At 42.8% G+C, this 16,097-nt stretch overlaps 1 protein-coding gene across 1 annotated transcript; it reads right to left on the bottom strand.

The window, feature by feature from the left end:
• Positions 1 to 703: 703 nt before the first annotated feature.
• Positions 704 to 9,223, bottom strand: LOX (lysyl oxidase). Its single transcript, XM_032205772.1, is given in 8 exon segments — positions 704 to 823; positions 961 to 1,056; positions 4,261 to 4,417; positions 6,699 to 6,836; positions 8,110 to 8,218; positions 8,450 to 8,620; positions 8,673 to 8,754; positions 8,757 to 9,223. Coding segments are annotated over 8 exon segments (1,296 nt in total). The 5' UTR covers positions 9,180 to 9,223.
• Between the last annotated feature and the right edge of the window lie 6,874 nt (positions 9,224 to 16,097).

Below are 16,097 nucleotides of genomic sequence, written 5' to 3'. Positions count from 1 at the left end.
ACATTATTTAAACGTGAGTGTGCCTTTTCAGAGGAAAGAAATGACAAGCATAGTTGTAGCATTGTTTAAACTTTTGAAGAACTAATGGCAAACTGTCAACACTGTGTGTCTGGGAGAGCTGTTTCAGGAAAGATAGCTGCTGTGTCCACAGCACTAAAGTAACATATACGTGTGGGATTTTGCAAAATGCTTTAACTATTTAACTGAGCTATTTAACTGCTCAACAGTTCTGTTCGAGTGCTATAAATGGGTATTGAATGAGAACAGAAAGGTTTTAGTGCAAATATAAAGGCCTGAGCCAGAGGCAGCATCTCAGAGCACAGGCGATAGTAGAATTTTGAAGTGCTATATATCCCAATAGTAAGATGACAAAAGTGAAATTCTCACTTATGATTGTTTTTCAAAGCTAAATAATTTTAAAAATAGTGTTAAATTGTGTAAATAATGTAATTAGTCCATGTCAGGATTCAAAAGATATGAAGTTATCAAGACCAAAGTAACCATACTCATCCTTCCTGACAAACCTTTGAAAAGTTTCATCCAAATTTCAAATTAAAACACTAGATCCTGAAAGCTGTGAAGTGACATACTAAATAAACCTGTATCATTAGAACTGTGACTTTTTCAATAGGAAATACATCTCTAAACTTCATAAATTTGATTGTCAACTTCAGTACTATGAACACAAAACAGTTAAATATACTTACGGTGAAATTGTACAGCCAGAGGCATATGCATGGTGGCCAGTATAGCGTATATCACAGCGTACTATATTGTTGGAGTAATCGGATTCAGGTACCAAGTAGCTGGGGTTTACACTGACCTTAATAGGAGAAAGAGCAGTGTTGTTGGGTTGGTAACTTTACATTGCTTCTCTTAAAAAGCAAAAAGGAAAAAAAAAAAAAAGAGAGAGAGAGAGAAGAGAGAAGGAAAGTAACTCTCCTTTCCCAAAACCCTTACCTTCAGAATGTAATTTCCAGGTTTCACATCTGTGATATCAATCCACTGGCAATCTATGTCAGCATTGTAAGTGTCGTAACAGCCAGGGCTCAATCCCTTGAAAATAAGAGTTAGATAGGTGTCAAAATTTTTTTTAGGAACAGTAACATTCCAGACATTAGTAACACTGAGACTGAAGTACACTTAGCCATCACAACATTTCAGTAGGAAAATGAAAAATTATCTCAGGGAATAAGGCTTATTTTTTCTTGGCATTTAATTTGAATACCTGAACTAGAACACATAATTCTAGCATGTCACTTTTACAGAGACCATTTTGCTAGTATAGCATAAGAAATACCTATACTATCAGTATATATCACAACTGTGAAATATCTAGATTTTATCCGTAGTTTGAAGTCAAAAATTAAGTTAATTAAAATAATCTAGAAAACCATAATTTTGAAAAGTACTCTGAGAAGTGATGATTAGGCATGTCTAGTTTTAATTTTCCTCCAGCTGTGCTTTTTTGGTGTGTATGACTACTTTAGTACAAGAACGGTCAGTCAGCAGGGGATCCTTAGTAGAAGGCACTGAGCTACTGATAGGAAGACTTTGGAACATGAAAGGGACCTTTACAAGACAGAATTCTGACACTACCTCCCTATTCTTCCCTAACTACCACTCCTGCCCAAATAAAAATGAGTTGGAATTATTCACTGCCAAAAGACACTTCTTCACAGAAAATAATACATTTTCCAACAGCAATGTTTCAAAGGAAACCTTACAGCTGAATATTTAAAAATCTTAATCTTAACAGAAAAAAATAAAATCAAACTTGACCAAAGACTGGACCTAAATATTTGCAAATCTCAAGTAAACAGCTTCTGAGATTTTTGAGATTCTGAGGTTTGTTGGTCTTATCAATGTGTATAAATATCTGAGGGGAGGGTGTTGAGAGGATGGAGCCAGTCTCTTTTCAGCTGTGCCCAGTGACAGAACGAGAGGCAATGGGCACAAACTGAAGCACAGGAGGTTCCAGATGAATATGAGGGGGCATTTCTGTACTGTGAGGATGACAGAGCACTGGGACAGGTTGCCCAGAGAGGTTGTGGAGTCTCCTTCTCTGGAGATATTCAAAATCCATTTAGATGCCATCCTGTGCAAAGTCCTCTAGGTGATCCTGCTCAGCAGGGGATTTGGACTAGATGATCTCCAGAGGTCCGTTCCAACCTCAACCACTCTATGACTCTGTGATTGAGTATGAACTTCATCACCTGTGTTGGAACCTGTCACCACCCTTAGGAAGAGCATATCTTTTTGCTCTGTGTAAGTGCAACCTCTAAACAGGAAAAGGAAAATTGAGGGCTGTTTGCACATTTAGTTTTTCAGGGAAGTGCCCCGGTGGGGTTTCTCTTCAGGCAAACACAGACACAAGAATTCTGATACAATTTAAAATGTAGTCTTTCTTCCAGACCTATCTTTTCTGAAAGTTTCTTTGCAGTTTAGGAACTTTAAAAAGAATTTCCATATATGAATGTATCAGTGGTTCAAATGTGGTGTTTTTCATCATGGCCGATGTAGACTGGTTTAGGCAAAGCTAATACATTCTAGTAACACACAGATTGCTCAAAATCCAAGTCCACAAGAATTCCCTCTTGACCCAGCTGGTGATCAGCTCAGACTCTCTCACGTATGTGCCAAGTCTGAGGCTGGAGGAAAGTTTTACAGTCCAATTACAAACCCCTGAAATATGGGCTTCCAGTGGAAATGCTGACATAGGCATGATTCTACTGACACAAATACACCAGCTGTAAAATATGCATGTTGCTTAGTTAGATGTCATCATCTACAGAAGGAGAAAAGATGTTTATAAAACCTCTTCAAAGCTTTTATGTAGTGTAGATCATTCATTATATTTAAAATTCAGATGCATACACGTCAGCCAGTGAAGCATGGCTGTCATTCTCTGTGATAAAATAACTACCTCCTAGATTAAAAACTGCAGAGTAAGGGATACAAGTTCACGGTATAGCCACACTGAGATAAACCACAGGTCCATTGAGCTCATTGTCATGTCTCTGACAGTGGTCAGCAACAGATGATTGAGGAGAAAAAACAAAAGAAATGGGATTCATAATGTCCCTTAGCCAGATAAATTCCTTCCACCAGGCATTTAACAATATCTGAGACACAGAATGCCATCAGATTGTGTTTAATAGCCTCCATTATTTGGCCAAAGATTTTTTTTGAACTCATAGATTATTTTTGGTCTCTGCAACATCCTATGGCAAGGAGTTGAACAATTTATTCTTATGTCAAAAGAGCACCCTTCAATGTCTTAAAGATGTTGCCTGGCAATTCTTTTGGATATCCTAAATTCTTGTACTGTGAAAAACAGTGAATATCAACGATTTCTTCTTCCAATCCAGGATCATTCATGATTTGGTACTATTTCTGGCTTTTCAAATATGAAAATATTTTTCACGCCCTATGAAATCCTAATGTTGTAGCCATACTACACTCCTGATCATCCTTGTTCTCCTAGGGTTGGTTGCTTTGCTTGTTTATGGTAACAGTTTTGAGAGGCAGTGACCAGCACTCCACACAATAGTCAAGGTAGCAGTCTATCATGAACTGGTATATCAGAATGGTACATTCTTTTTTGTTGTTGTTGTTTGTTTGTTTGTTTTTTGTTGTTTTTTGGCTGTTTCTTTAATAGCCCTAATATCTTGCTTTACACTTGTATATGACTAATATACACACGTTCACATGGCTGTGATTCTTTAATGGCCTTCTATATATGCATAAAACAATGCTGTAAACTTTCTGTACAGGACTGCCACCCAGTAACTACAGGTATCAAGGAAATTCAACACTTTGCAGCTTCATGCTCTGCAAGAGAGAAGATACTACCTATGAACACTGGGAACAGCCAGGGGCATCACCCAACAGTTCCTGGAGGAATGAACACTTCAAACAACTTTACTGACTCAGTCTTCAGTTCTCTTTAGCTTGCTAGACCAGTCCTGTCTATAAATTGAAAGAATTTGTGGTGTGCTTTAACACAGGTCAGTTACCAGTGGTGTAAGTTAACGAGTATCCCTGCATTTTAGTGACACCTGCATTTCACAGCAACTAGGTAAACTATAATATTTCAAGTCGCTGTCCCAACCTCTGTGATGCAGAATTTCCACACCTGTTAGCACATCAGATTTAGCCTGTACTGATAGGAAAAAGACACACAATCAAAAAATAAATCAGATAGGAGAAAGAAACCCTGAACCAACTCTTTCTGGTTGTCCCTGAACCAACTCTTACCTGCGTGTGTGCTGTACATGCATATCGTCTATAATACCCGTAATCACAGGAGGTATCTTCAAGACAGAAGCTTGCTTTGTGTCCTTCAGCAACTTTTCTGTGTGAGCTCGCATCCAACAAGTCATAGTGACTGAATTCATCCATGCTGTGATAATGTCTGTGAGACCATGGATATGTTATTAAAGATGGATCAGATTTTGTCAGCATAATTTTAACATATTCCTATTCACTTATCAAGATAAGACCTGGCCACATTTTCTTCATTGCACATAACACACATGTTAGTATACTTTCCTATTATAAGCCACTCAGTTAAGTATTCTATTCATTATTCCAATTTTCAATGAGTATAAAAACCCCAACTTCTTCAAGCAAATGATAGGGGAAAAACTGTACAACAGCCCGGTTTTTCCAAAAGTTACCATTTTACAGAGAATGAGCTGTTATTATCAGAATAACAATAGCAAATATTACATAGTTTATACTTGAGTTGTACATCTTATAACTCTGCCTTTGGGCAGAGTTTGGCTAGGAATGCTTACCTTACATACTGTAAATTCCAGAGATGTTTCCTACTTGTTACCCAAAAACCAGCTATTTACCTTCCCATTTCCATGGTCCTCAGTCCATGGAAATCCATATCACATTCATAATATTAGTGAAAACAAATTTGCATGAAGGAAGCTTTGGTGTACAGATCTCATTAGCTTGGTCATTAAGAACTAACGGAAACTGAACAGAGATGTCAGCATTTTTGTAGTCTACAGTTAATGTGGTCTCTATTTCAAAAGTGCATATGCTTTCAATCTAGGCACAGTATTTTTCTTGCTTTCATACACTGTGAGTTATATCTCTCTCTGTGGACTTGAACACCTACTATTCTAGTAGTCCCACTTTTTCTTTAAAGGTGGAAACCTAAACTTGTACTACCTATCTGCACTTTGTGTGCAGCACTTGGCTACTGTTACTTATGAACACTTTCAGCTCAAGAGCTACATGAAAAAGGTAATTAAATAGAATTCAAACATACTGTTAAAATGGAGAGAAGCACAGAAGTCTAGCAAGCATACATGTCAGGAACACTAAAACCAGTTCACAGATGATGACTAGCCAAAGGCATTAGCAGTTATAGTCTATTTCCAAATGGACTTGTTTCACTGCCATAGGAATGGTCACGAGAAATGGATTTTTTTTGTTGACAGTATATGGTCTGTCCAAGAACTGTATTAACATCAGAGACACTTTGCATCTGGATAGTGATATCTGGGCTACAGTAGCACAGTACGAAACTGCTTTTCTACCAATGAAGATTTCAACTTCTCTCCATCCATTTCATCATCCACTTATCAACTTAGTAAGTGCCAGGGTGGGGGCTTTGTTGTTTTTGTTGGATTTTTTTCACAGTGGGTGTTTAACTAAAACATTTCTGGAAGCTTTTTCTGTTTGGCTTGATTTGGTTTTAGTTTTTTGATCCTTACAAGATTTATAACCTAGTAGTATCAGTCCTTCTTTGAAAGAATTTGTTTTAATGAAACCAATTTTTCATCCAAGTTTGACTACAGGCAGTTAAGCTTAAAGCCCCTGAAACTAGAGACAATTGACAGAAGTGGCATTCAGGTTAAGCCCACATTACATAGTATTTTTAATAGAACAATACTAAATCATCATTAAGTACCCATTACTTAGAACTATATTTTAAGTAAGGTGGAAGTATGGTAAATTTTCTAATAGTTTACAATTGATTCAGCTATGAAATAGCAGAAATAGGAACAAGCCTCCAAGCCTGCATGTGAATTTTCTGTAATTGTACAAGTTTGCAATGTTACCTGCTCCCAAAATGTTGGGAATTTCCCTTGCCACATTCCCAACAATTTTGCCATTCAAGAGCCATACTGCTCTGCTAAAATATCATGCTATGATATGAATGTTGATAAGGAGATCAGTCAACTCAGTACCAAGTCTGTACCAACTCAGTACCCATTGATCTGAACATGCCTTGTCAAACTAGCCCAAGAAGTTCAGGTCAAGAAGTATGGGTCAGTGGTTACAATGACAGGGAACATCTTAGTAAACGTGCATTTTAGAATTTCCACAGTTACTTTGTTTTATTTTCATTTACTGGTTCGACTTATATGTAACTAGATAGTAACCTTAATAGAATATAGTTGAAGGAGAAGTTTCCCTGTCAAAAACTGAATTGAGGCGTGTAACAAATTTATACTTGCAAGAGTTTTATAGATATCCAATCTTCATTTTGTTTTCACACAGCTCTCTGAAAGTGATTACCACTAGCATAAAATGAATCACGGAGTAAAATGCTAAAGCTTCCCATAGCTTTCCCCCAACTCCACTCTGGTTTCAGAAAATGTCACCTTATAATTGACAATTTGTTACTGAAAGAGATAATTAGAAGGTACCATACTGAACACTTCACTCACTGGTGACAGCTGTGCCACTCCCATGAATAACGGGGTCTGCTTGGTAGAAAATCCGATGTGCCTTGATTTTTCACTCTTTGAGGGAACCTCAGGAGCACTCGGTTATCATAGTCTCTAACATCTGCTCGATAAGCTGAACTGTAACAGTGCAAAAAGAAGAGCCATAAGTATATGCAAAACAAGCACACTTTAAAAATACATTATATTGTTTCAGAAGTGATTGAATATTATTGATCTTTTAAGCCTCCTTAAAGCTCATGCAATAGAGATGCACAAGAATTCCACGTGGTGTCTTCAGAAGGGCCTGGTATCAGAGGAAGAACTGAGTAAGATTCAGACCTGCTTCTAATCTCACAAAGAGGAGCTGGATCATCGACTCTCTGGCTCTGCCTGTTAAGCAGATCACTGCTTAGCTGTAAAATTACTCTGGTACCAAAAGTACAATCACAGTAACTACTGTTAACCAAAAAAAATCACTGTGAATATAAGATCACGTAACAGATGTTTGTTTCTGTTGTAAAAATATTATTGAACACATGCCCCAGGCTTATCCTATTTTACACCGCCGTAATCTACAGCTTTTTACATACTGAATGATTTAATCATTTGCTAGTCAGCAAGAACATTTCGAATTGCCTTCATTGTAAAGTGAGAACAAAAAATACCAGTTCTTATACCATGTTTTCTTTTTTCAGCAAATGAAGAAAGAGCACGACCACAGAAAGAGTCTGACATCAATTAATGATGCTGGTAAATAATAAATGTGTTTTGCACGATAAGATATCAAACCAGTTAAAATGGTTAAAACCAGCCACGGTGATTTTGTTCCAAACAAAACAGGAAAAGTCCCTCATTGCCAAGTGTACAGGACCTAACTTGGTCAGCAAAGCTGCTATTTCAGACTGTTGCAAGGCTTGGAAACACTTCTCAGGGCGATTTTAGTTTTAAGATGCACTGCAATACATATGTCCAGAAACAATTAGCATGTTTCAATTTTAACAGTAACTTGTGCTGGCTAGGAATAGGTTTTTACAAGTGGAGTAGAATACAATTTGGCAGGATTAGAAGAGGCTGATGAAAATCACCAGGTCCAAGTGGATTTTTCAGTGCCTCCATTTTGCAAAACTCAGCGACGTTCAAATGAGCCTGGCAATAGAAACGTGCAGCATCACTCAAAAAAAAAAAAAAAAAAAAAAAAAGTGGAGTTTCTTCGAAGTGTCTTTGGCTTCTCCTTCTAATGGGGTCGTGCTGTTCTGCTACATGCACAACCCTGCCATCTGCCACATGCTCAGAAAAGGGCTGCAGAGGGGTCTGCACGTCCCCAGGCCCTCTGGCCTCCCGTCTCCCACTCCCCACCAGTCCACAGCTGCAGCAGCACCACCATGAAACCCAGGGCACGAACCATGCCTACCTTGCCAGGCAGTTCTCCTCGGCAGCACATCTCAAGTTATACATGGACATCCTCTGGACGTACGTGGACGCCTGGATGTAATAGGGATCCGGGACTAAGTCAGGGAGACCTGCAGTTCATCAAACCAACCACAGAACAGCAAGATCAACCCAGGACATGTCTGCACACACTTGGCCCCCATCCCCATCCTCAAGGAGACGTCGCCTGCCCCCCGTTACGCGCTCTCCCGTGCGTCCAGACCCTTCCTCGTAAAAAAGAGGGGCAAAAGAGACTGGGAGAGGGGGAAGAGGGGGAAAAATGAGTAAGACAGAGGGAGAGGAGGAGCGGGGGGGGCTCTTACCGTACTGGAAGTAGCCGGTGCCGTAGCCGGGCCTGTACCTGCTGCCCTGGCGGGGCCTCTCGTAGGTGTCGTAGTAGTTGTAGTAGGGGTTATCGTCCGTGTACTTGTAGGGGTTGTACGGGTCGTCGCCCACCATCACATCCTCCCTGCCGCCCCGCGGGCCGCCGGGGGGGAGCAAGCCGCCGGCCCCGGGCCCTCCGGCGGGGCTGCTGGGGGCGCTGGGCCGCGACGGCCCCGCCGAGGGGCTGCGGGCGCCGCCGGGGGTGGCAGCCCCGGGGCCGGGGCCGGGGCCGGGGCCGGGGCGGCGGGCGGCGGGCGGCTGGTAGCCGGCCTGGAACCAGTGGCGAGCGCCGGAGCCGCGGCTGCCGCCGTCGGGCTGCGGGTGCCCGGCGGCCGTCGGGCGGTCGGCGCTGCCCCGCGGCTGCGAGGCGTTGTTGCGGAGCAGCAGGATGGGGCTGCCCGCCGGCTCGGCCGCCTGCCGGCGCCGCGGGGGCTGGTACTGGGAGCCGAGGCTGAGCAGGCTGTACACCTGCCCGTTGTTCTCCCACTGGATCCGCTGCCTCCAGGCGGCGGGGGGCGGCGGGGCGGCGGCGGGGCGGCGCGGCGGCGGCTGCTGGTGCTGCTGCTGCTGGTGCTGCTGCTGCTGCTGGCAGCCGGCGGGCCGGAGGCAGCTCCAGTAGATGCAGGCGTGGAGCTGGGCGAGCAGGAGCCCCGGCCGGGAGAAATGCATCTTGGCGGCGGGGGCAGGCAGCTGAGCACGGAGGGCGAGAGCGGGGCGAGGGGCGCCCCGGTGCCGGGGGAGGGGGCTCCGGCCGGGCCGGGCCGCCGAGGAGGAGGAGGAGGATGAGGAGGAGGATGAGGAGGATGAGGAAGAAAGGCGGGGGGCACCCGGTCGCTCAGGAGCGGCGGCAGGCGGGCGGTGCCATCGGGCAGGTCGGGCCGTCGGGAGGGAGCCCGGCCCGGGGGAGGCGGCGGGAGCGGCTCCTCTTCTCGGCGGTATTTATAGGCGAGGGGGTGCGAATGGGAGCCGGAGCAAACAACCAGCCTCTCACCGTCCTCCGGCCCGCGCGGGCGTCTGCAGCGAGGGAAGGAGGAGGAGGAGAGCAGGGACTTTAAACTCGCTGGCACGCTCGCAAAGTTACACAAGCCCCGCTGGCTGCGCCCCCGCTATTTGTTCACGTAATGCGGCTGGAAACGTGCGGCCCGGACGGCTCCCCCGCCGCCACCGCCCCCCGACCGGGCGGGGGAGGCCGGAGGGGGACGGGGCACGGGGCTGGGCGGCGGCGGGACCCCGGTGGGCAGAGCCCAGCCCCGACGGGCCGGGCCGGGCCGGGCCGGGCCGTGCTGAGCCCAGCCGAGCCGGGCCGGGCTGGGCCGGGCCCGCGGCGGGCGATCGCGCTCAGACACACGTAGGCTGCCAGGCGGCGGGGCCGCGCCAGAGTTATGCCGTGGGGCAGCGCCAAAGTATGCAAAGGAAAAATGCTATTAGCTCATCAGCGCTGGAGAGACTCGAAACGGGGTGGCGGCGAAGGGGGAAGGGGCCGCTAGCGAGAGGTGAAACACGGTTCTGGAAAATGCGCCGGGCGGCCGGCACATCGCCCCGGCCGGGCAGCGGCTGCGGGTGGAGAGGGAAGGAGGGGGAGCTCCGTGTCGGGGCTGGGTAGCGGAGTCGCTTAACGAGCTGTTAATTAGGAGAAAACTTTCATCAAACGAGCAGCCCCTCGAGGATCCAGAGCTGCCTTTCTGACTGTGAGTCACACGAGCAGCGCGCTGGCGGCTGCTCGCCGGGAGGCGAAACCCGCACGGCCGGGACCGGCAGCGGCACCGGGACCCCGGCACCGGGACCCCTGCGGCCCGGGTCCCCCGCTGCCTTTGCCAAGGGTCTTCGGCTGAGAGCCAGACAGAGCGGCGGAGGGGAGGCCGCCACCATCACCACCACCACTGTTAACACCACCACCACCACCACCACCACCACCACCATCACCACCACCACCATCAGTCAGCCCCACGCCAACATCTCAGCGCTGGGATGTGTCCTCCACCACTACCACCACCTCCACCACCACCACTGGTCCCACACCAGCAGCTCGGTGCTTTGGACGTGCTCCCTGCCACCACCAGCACACACACAGTGATCCCCCAGGCTGGGCTGGGTGTGCTTCTCGTGGCTGCTGTGCTGAGGTGACCTCCAGGCTCTCCGCTTGTGCCATGGCCCATGGTGGTTCGTTTGCGTGTTGCCTCCAGAGGTTTGCAGGCTGTGACCCAAGTCCTACAAAATGGGGCACTGTGCTGTGGCTGTGAGGGCATGCGAGGGTGAGGCACCCAACATCAGTGCCACCAGGGCCTGACCTGGCAGGTCTCCGTGGCCACTGACAAGCCCTGTGCCCAGTGTCACCCCAGTGTCCCATCAGGCCCACCACTGTGGCTGATATCTGTGGCTGTACTGCAAGAGAGTGTGAGGCCCTGGGCACTGACACACAACATCCACCCACATCATCTCAAGGCCCCAGATCCCTGGGATATCAGTGGACAAGTGTAAAAACTCCCTGTCTGGAGGACACTGGGGAGCGCAGGGTGATTTTCATCACAGAGAGCAAAGTCTTCTTGCCTGGAGCACCCCAGGAGCCATGTGGGTGCTGGTTGTCCCTGACAGCCAGCAACAGGCTGGTGAGGAGCACCCACCAGACCAGGGCCCCCAACAGACCCTGTCCCTGGCAGCCTGCTGCAGAGTTGGGTCTCCTTACTCATCATATTTGTGTACTGTCTGTCCCCTCAGACCATTACCATTGTGGCTTTGAAAATAGTCTTCTCCATTTAAAGTTTTGCCTGGAACAATCAGTGACTAAGACTGAGTAAAATGGAAAGGTTGAAGACAGGGAAAATACAAGACCAAAGAAATGAGGTTTCTGTCTTTCTAATCTTCCTCTAAATCTTACTAGTGTTACAAACAGCAGGTTGTCTCCCAATGTGTGACATTAGAAAATCTTTCCACACAGTGGGATTCTAGCCATATGTTTTTTGGTTTATTTTTGGTCTTTGGTTTTTGGTTTTTGCTTTGCCTCATTAAGTAACTATTATTTTTTTTAAACTGGAGAAAGCATAGTTGAGCCTGCCCTGCCCATTTATCACCCATTCACACTGTTTGCCATTTTTTCCACAGAACAACTTTTATTTGTTCATGAATTTAGGCTTCATAACTCACAAAAAGCACTAGCAGCATCCCTAGAGCATCACATCCTTCATTTGTTAGATGCTGCTCAGCAACTGTCTTTTCCTCACAGGTTGCCTAACTATACCTTGGTCTGTGGAGGCCATCAAAAAGCCCACCAACTGCTGTGAGCAGACAGACAGGTGGTGAAAATCTCTTGAAAGTCTCATAAACAAGCCAGGTAATGTGATTGCTGTAAAAATGCGCTAAAAATTAGCGAGTACTCTGTTATCAAGCTTCCTCGTGAGTTTAACACAGCTTCTTTGTAAAGGTCAATTTTGACACTGGTTTGCAGTTCTCTTAGCGACCTGAGTATTCATCTACCTCTTTCTTTTTTGGCTAGAAGGACTGAGCTGCCTGTGTGTGTGTCGCACTCAGAACTTTGATTTCTGCCACACATAGAAATATATAGTCTTTATCAACTTAGATATTGAATTTTCCCTCCCCCAAAATTACAGTAATAGAAGCTGGTATTATTGTGTAATCCCACTAATTTCTCAAAACCTGAGATTGGGAGGTATTTTATAGTTAAATTTAATTGGAAAATTGTTGTGCTCCTCACTGAAAGGTTAGAAATGGAAAAATGTTTTTAATGGCCTTTGTAACATTTGGAGCTCTCCTTATATGTCCAGCACTACTGAACAGCAGTGGTAAATCTCAAAAACAGTAAAAATTAACCTGTATTAAATTAAAAAAAATCAACAAAATAAAATAATAGTTTAAAAAAAAATAATCAAAACTATTTGAATTTGTCATTTCTTAGTACATGTCCCAAGAAAGACATTTTAAGGTTCTTTAAGATAGCCTTTACTCTTATTTAGTGTGTTGTTGAAAGCACTCTGATACTGTAGAGGACAAGAAGTTATTTTGCATGTATAGCCAGTTTACAACAACTCCATTATTTATTAGCTTTAATGATATTTCTAAGAACATCATCAACTCTGTTGTTATGGGATGACTAATTTGTGGTCTGGTTTAGTGTTAATTTGGGATCTTACTTACAGGCATATACATGAAAAAAAAAAAAAGAAATTTAAACAATTTTATAAAATCTTAACAAAAGACTGGAATTTGTGTTACCTATGTGTTAACTCTATTTCTTTGAAGCTGGTATTTATTTGTTTGAGATTGAAGGGTTGGTTGCTGAGGAGTCGCTATGAGAATAGGCTTGATGAGTCGTGGCTGGTTTCAGCTTTCTGTGTTTGAGAAAAAAATTAGTTTACTCATCTGTGAGTTATGCCTGAGTAGGCAAAGTACTTTCTGTGATTTTTCTGTGTGCATAAACAATGCATTGCAAGTAGATTCTTAACACTTTTATTGCTTTACAGATCTTATTGATTGTATTTTTCATAACTGTTTTTACATTCAAGTATTCAAATTTGGGTAATTTTGTTGCACAGCAGAACACTGTATGTAGATTTTTCTGAAGCCCACTCTACAGCAGGTTGATATATGTTTGTTTGAAAACTCATTGTCAGTGCAATGGATGAAAAGGTTCCTCATTGTAATGAATTATCCTTAATAGTTTGAATTAACATGTTAAGATATTCTATACAGTACGTGACTTCACTAGACAGTAAGGACACTAAGTATTTGCAGTCTGTAATGGGTTTATATTACTATTATTTTTTAAGAAACCAACTTAATTAGAGACCAGGATCATAGGCTTTTTCTGATGTCAGTAGGTTTTGGACAAGACTCTATAAAAATTTGTTTTTACAAAAGCTAATTTACTAGTTAAATTTAGCTACTGTTTGTAGGTCTGATTTTGAAGTCTCTCATCAAGCAGCTTCACCAAAGTGAAATGCCAAAGGAAACTCTTATATATTTTTCTGCTCTGAATTTGTAAGGGAATGCATAGATTTTTCTTATGTTGGTGAACCTATCGATTTGTTGAACAAATAAATCATTTAAAATTTAATTAGTCAGTGATCTCTTGAATTCAACATTAGCAGCCAAAACATCACCTGGCCACTATCTAATATTTTATTATACAAAGCTAGCTTAGTTACTTGGTTTTACATGCTGTGGGTAGACCTGCTGAACTGCACATACTCTGGTGAATAAAATTAAACACACTTGTAAATTTCTGCAGGATCAGATAGCACTGATAAGAAAAGCAATTACCAGAGATGAGGCAAGTATTGGTTTATTCTGGTATGAGAGCTTGAAGACAAAAGCCTTCTGACATCTGTGGACTTTGTCAAATTAGGGATTTGCAGTGAAGTTTGAATAGCAGTATTTTTAAAGTTTAGACCATCAGTGTGTCGGTAGACCTGAATATGAATGGTTTCACAACATCTAGTTACATGGCTTCTTACCTGAACCTGAATATAAAAAGAGCGTGGTAAAAATTAAACAAATTTTAAAACTTTCTGCTGTGAATCTGTAGTGTATTTCATCTCTGATTATTGTTTTCTATTTCCCTACTAAGGAGTCTCACAAATATTTTAATAACAAGTGAGATTTCTAAAAAAGTGAAATAAATAAATGACAACTAATGCAAATTCAGACAGATAATTGAAAATCCAATGAAGTTATTTCCTTTCATATATGTCTGCATCTGTGATGAAAGTTTCCCTAATTATTGTCTTTGAAGTATTCATTGCAATAGTAGGCAAAATTTACCGTCGAAAATATAACTGGGTATGTTCATTTCAATTTCAGTAAATTATCTGATGGCATGCAGAAAGGAATAGTAATCCAGGATGTTTAGAGCAAAGAGACTATTACCTGTGCATTAGAGCATATGGTAGGTACACATTAGATTCATTTATCAAGGTTAATGAAGTAGATTTGAACACTGCATGTGTAAACAGTATTTTTTCTTGTTGTTGTTAGGAAGTTCAGTCCTGGATTGTCTTCACAAGCAGAGCAAGTCCTCAACAACTGCCTTCTTTTATTGAAGCTCTTCAATCCTGAGAAGAGGACATCATGACAAACCTTAAAAGCTTAAGTAAATTCAGAAAAACAAATGTCTGGCTAAACGCATCACACATCATTCTATACACATCATGTCTGCTTTGTGGCCCAGCTCCAGAATGAGTCTTGCCTTTCGTATGTGGACATTTTGCACAAAAGAAATTAAAAAAGAACAACGAAAAAAAAAAAAGAGCTAGTAAGTCCAAGCTAAGGGAGAGTTGAGTAAACAATTAATTTCACATTAATGCATTCACCAGACTGTTCTGAGATTAAGAACATTGTGTATGAAGGGAGAGGAATGGATGACGTCTCAAATCAGATATTTTTCTTTCCTCTTCACTGGGGCAAAGTCCTTGTGAAATCCAACATAATATGAAAGAAGAACTTGCCTACAGAAATTTTGGAACATTATATTACTGTTCATCTCATCAAAAATATTTAGACAGTGTGGCAGTGATATATCTAAAACAAATCTAATTTTGTAAAAATAGCACAAAGGAGTTACAGATTTGTTGTATCTAGTTCATTATAATAACTAACTTGCTTGGTCTGCAAGTAGAAATAATTCCTAACTGTTCTGTATTCTGACAGTTCTTTTCTGCCTAGTGTATAGCACCTTTGTCTTCCTAATCATCCCTGAATTAGCGTGGATGTTGAAGAGACAGGTAATTTTTTCTGTAGGACTTCAGTATCTGCTCAAAAAAGTTTAGAGAAGAGCCCACCTTCAGCTTGTAAGGTGGATTTTCATAACTCGTGTCAGAAAAGAGCTGTCTCTACCCCAAGAAGGTGCATATAGAGTCTCAATCAAAATAGCAATCTATAATGGCATTCATAATGCAAACAAGAATGCATATGAAGTAGTAGCACAATGACAATAATGAAGAACTGACACAGGAATTCCAGTATCTTTGTAACGAGGGTGTGAATTGTCTGATACTTTGTCTTCACTAAGGAATTTGTATCCAGTACATAACTACAATATACCATCATGGCATCAAAGAGAACGTTACCTTTGCATTAGATATAATGGTCCTAGAGGTATCAAGGATACTAGAAAAAAACAGTTTGCAGTATGTATTCAAATAGAAATGACGGAAGAATAGAAACAATTGGTATGGAACATGTAAACCTACTTCAGGTAGGCCTCAAAGACTTACCCAACAAAGAGTCTTCTGACAGAGATGCAGGTTCTGAGTTGCATTACAGTAGCCAAGTTCATGTAAAATAACAGTGTAGTTCGGTCGTCTACCAGCAATTAATCTCTACTGGATGCCTCCAGCAGCCTTTTGCTGTATCTGATGGTACTGTCAAAATGTAAATGTGTCTTATGTGGGGCAAGATGCATCAAAAATAACTTCACATTTTCAACCCAGTCTTGGCTCCTAGCTTGGTATTTATGGGCAAGCAAATGTTTGAAGTTATCAGACATATTAGTTCTATTTTGAATGTGTAGGATGGTTTTTCTGTACATCTTCATAAAAGAAGTTTCTGAGAGGGTTAAGTAAACAGATGTATTGC

This window comes from Aythya fuligula, chromosome Z (genome assembly GCF_009819795.1).
Source record: "Aythya fuligula isolate bAytFul2 chromosome Z, bAytFul2.pri, whole genome shotgun sequence".
NCBI classification, from domain to species: domain Eukaryota; kingdom Metazoa; phylum Chordata; class Aves; order Anseriformes; family Anatidae; genus Aythya; species Aythya fuligula.
This window is presented reverse-complemented; position numbering and strand designations above follow the sequence as displayed.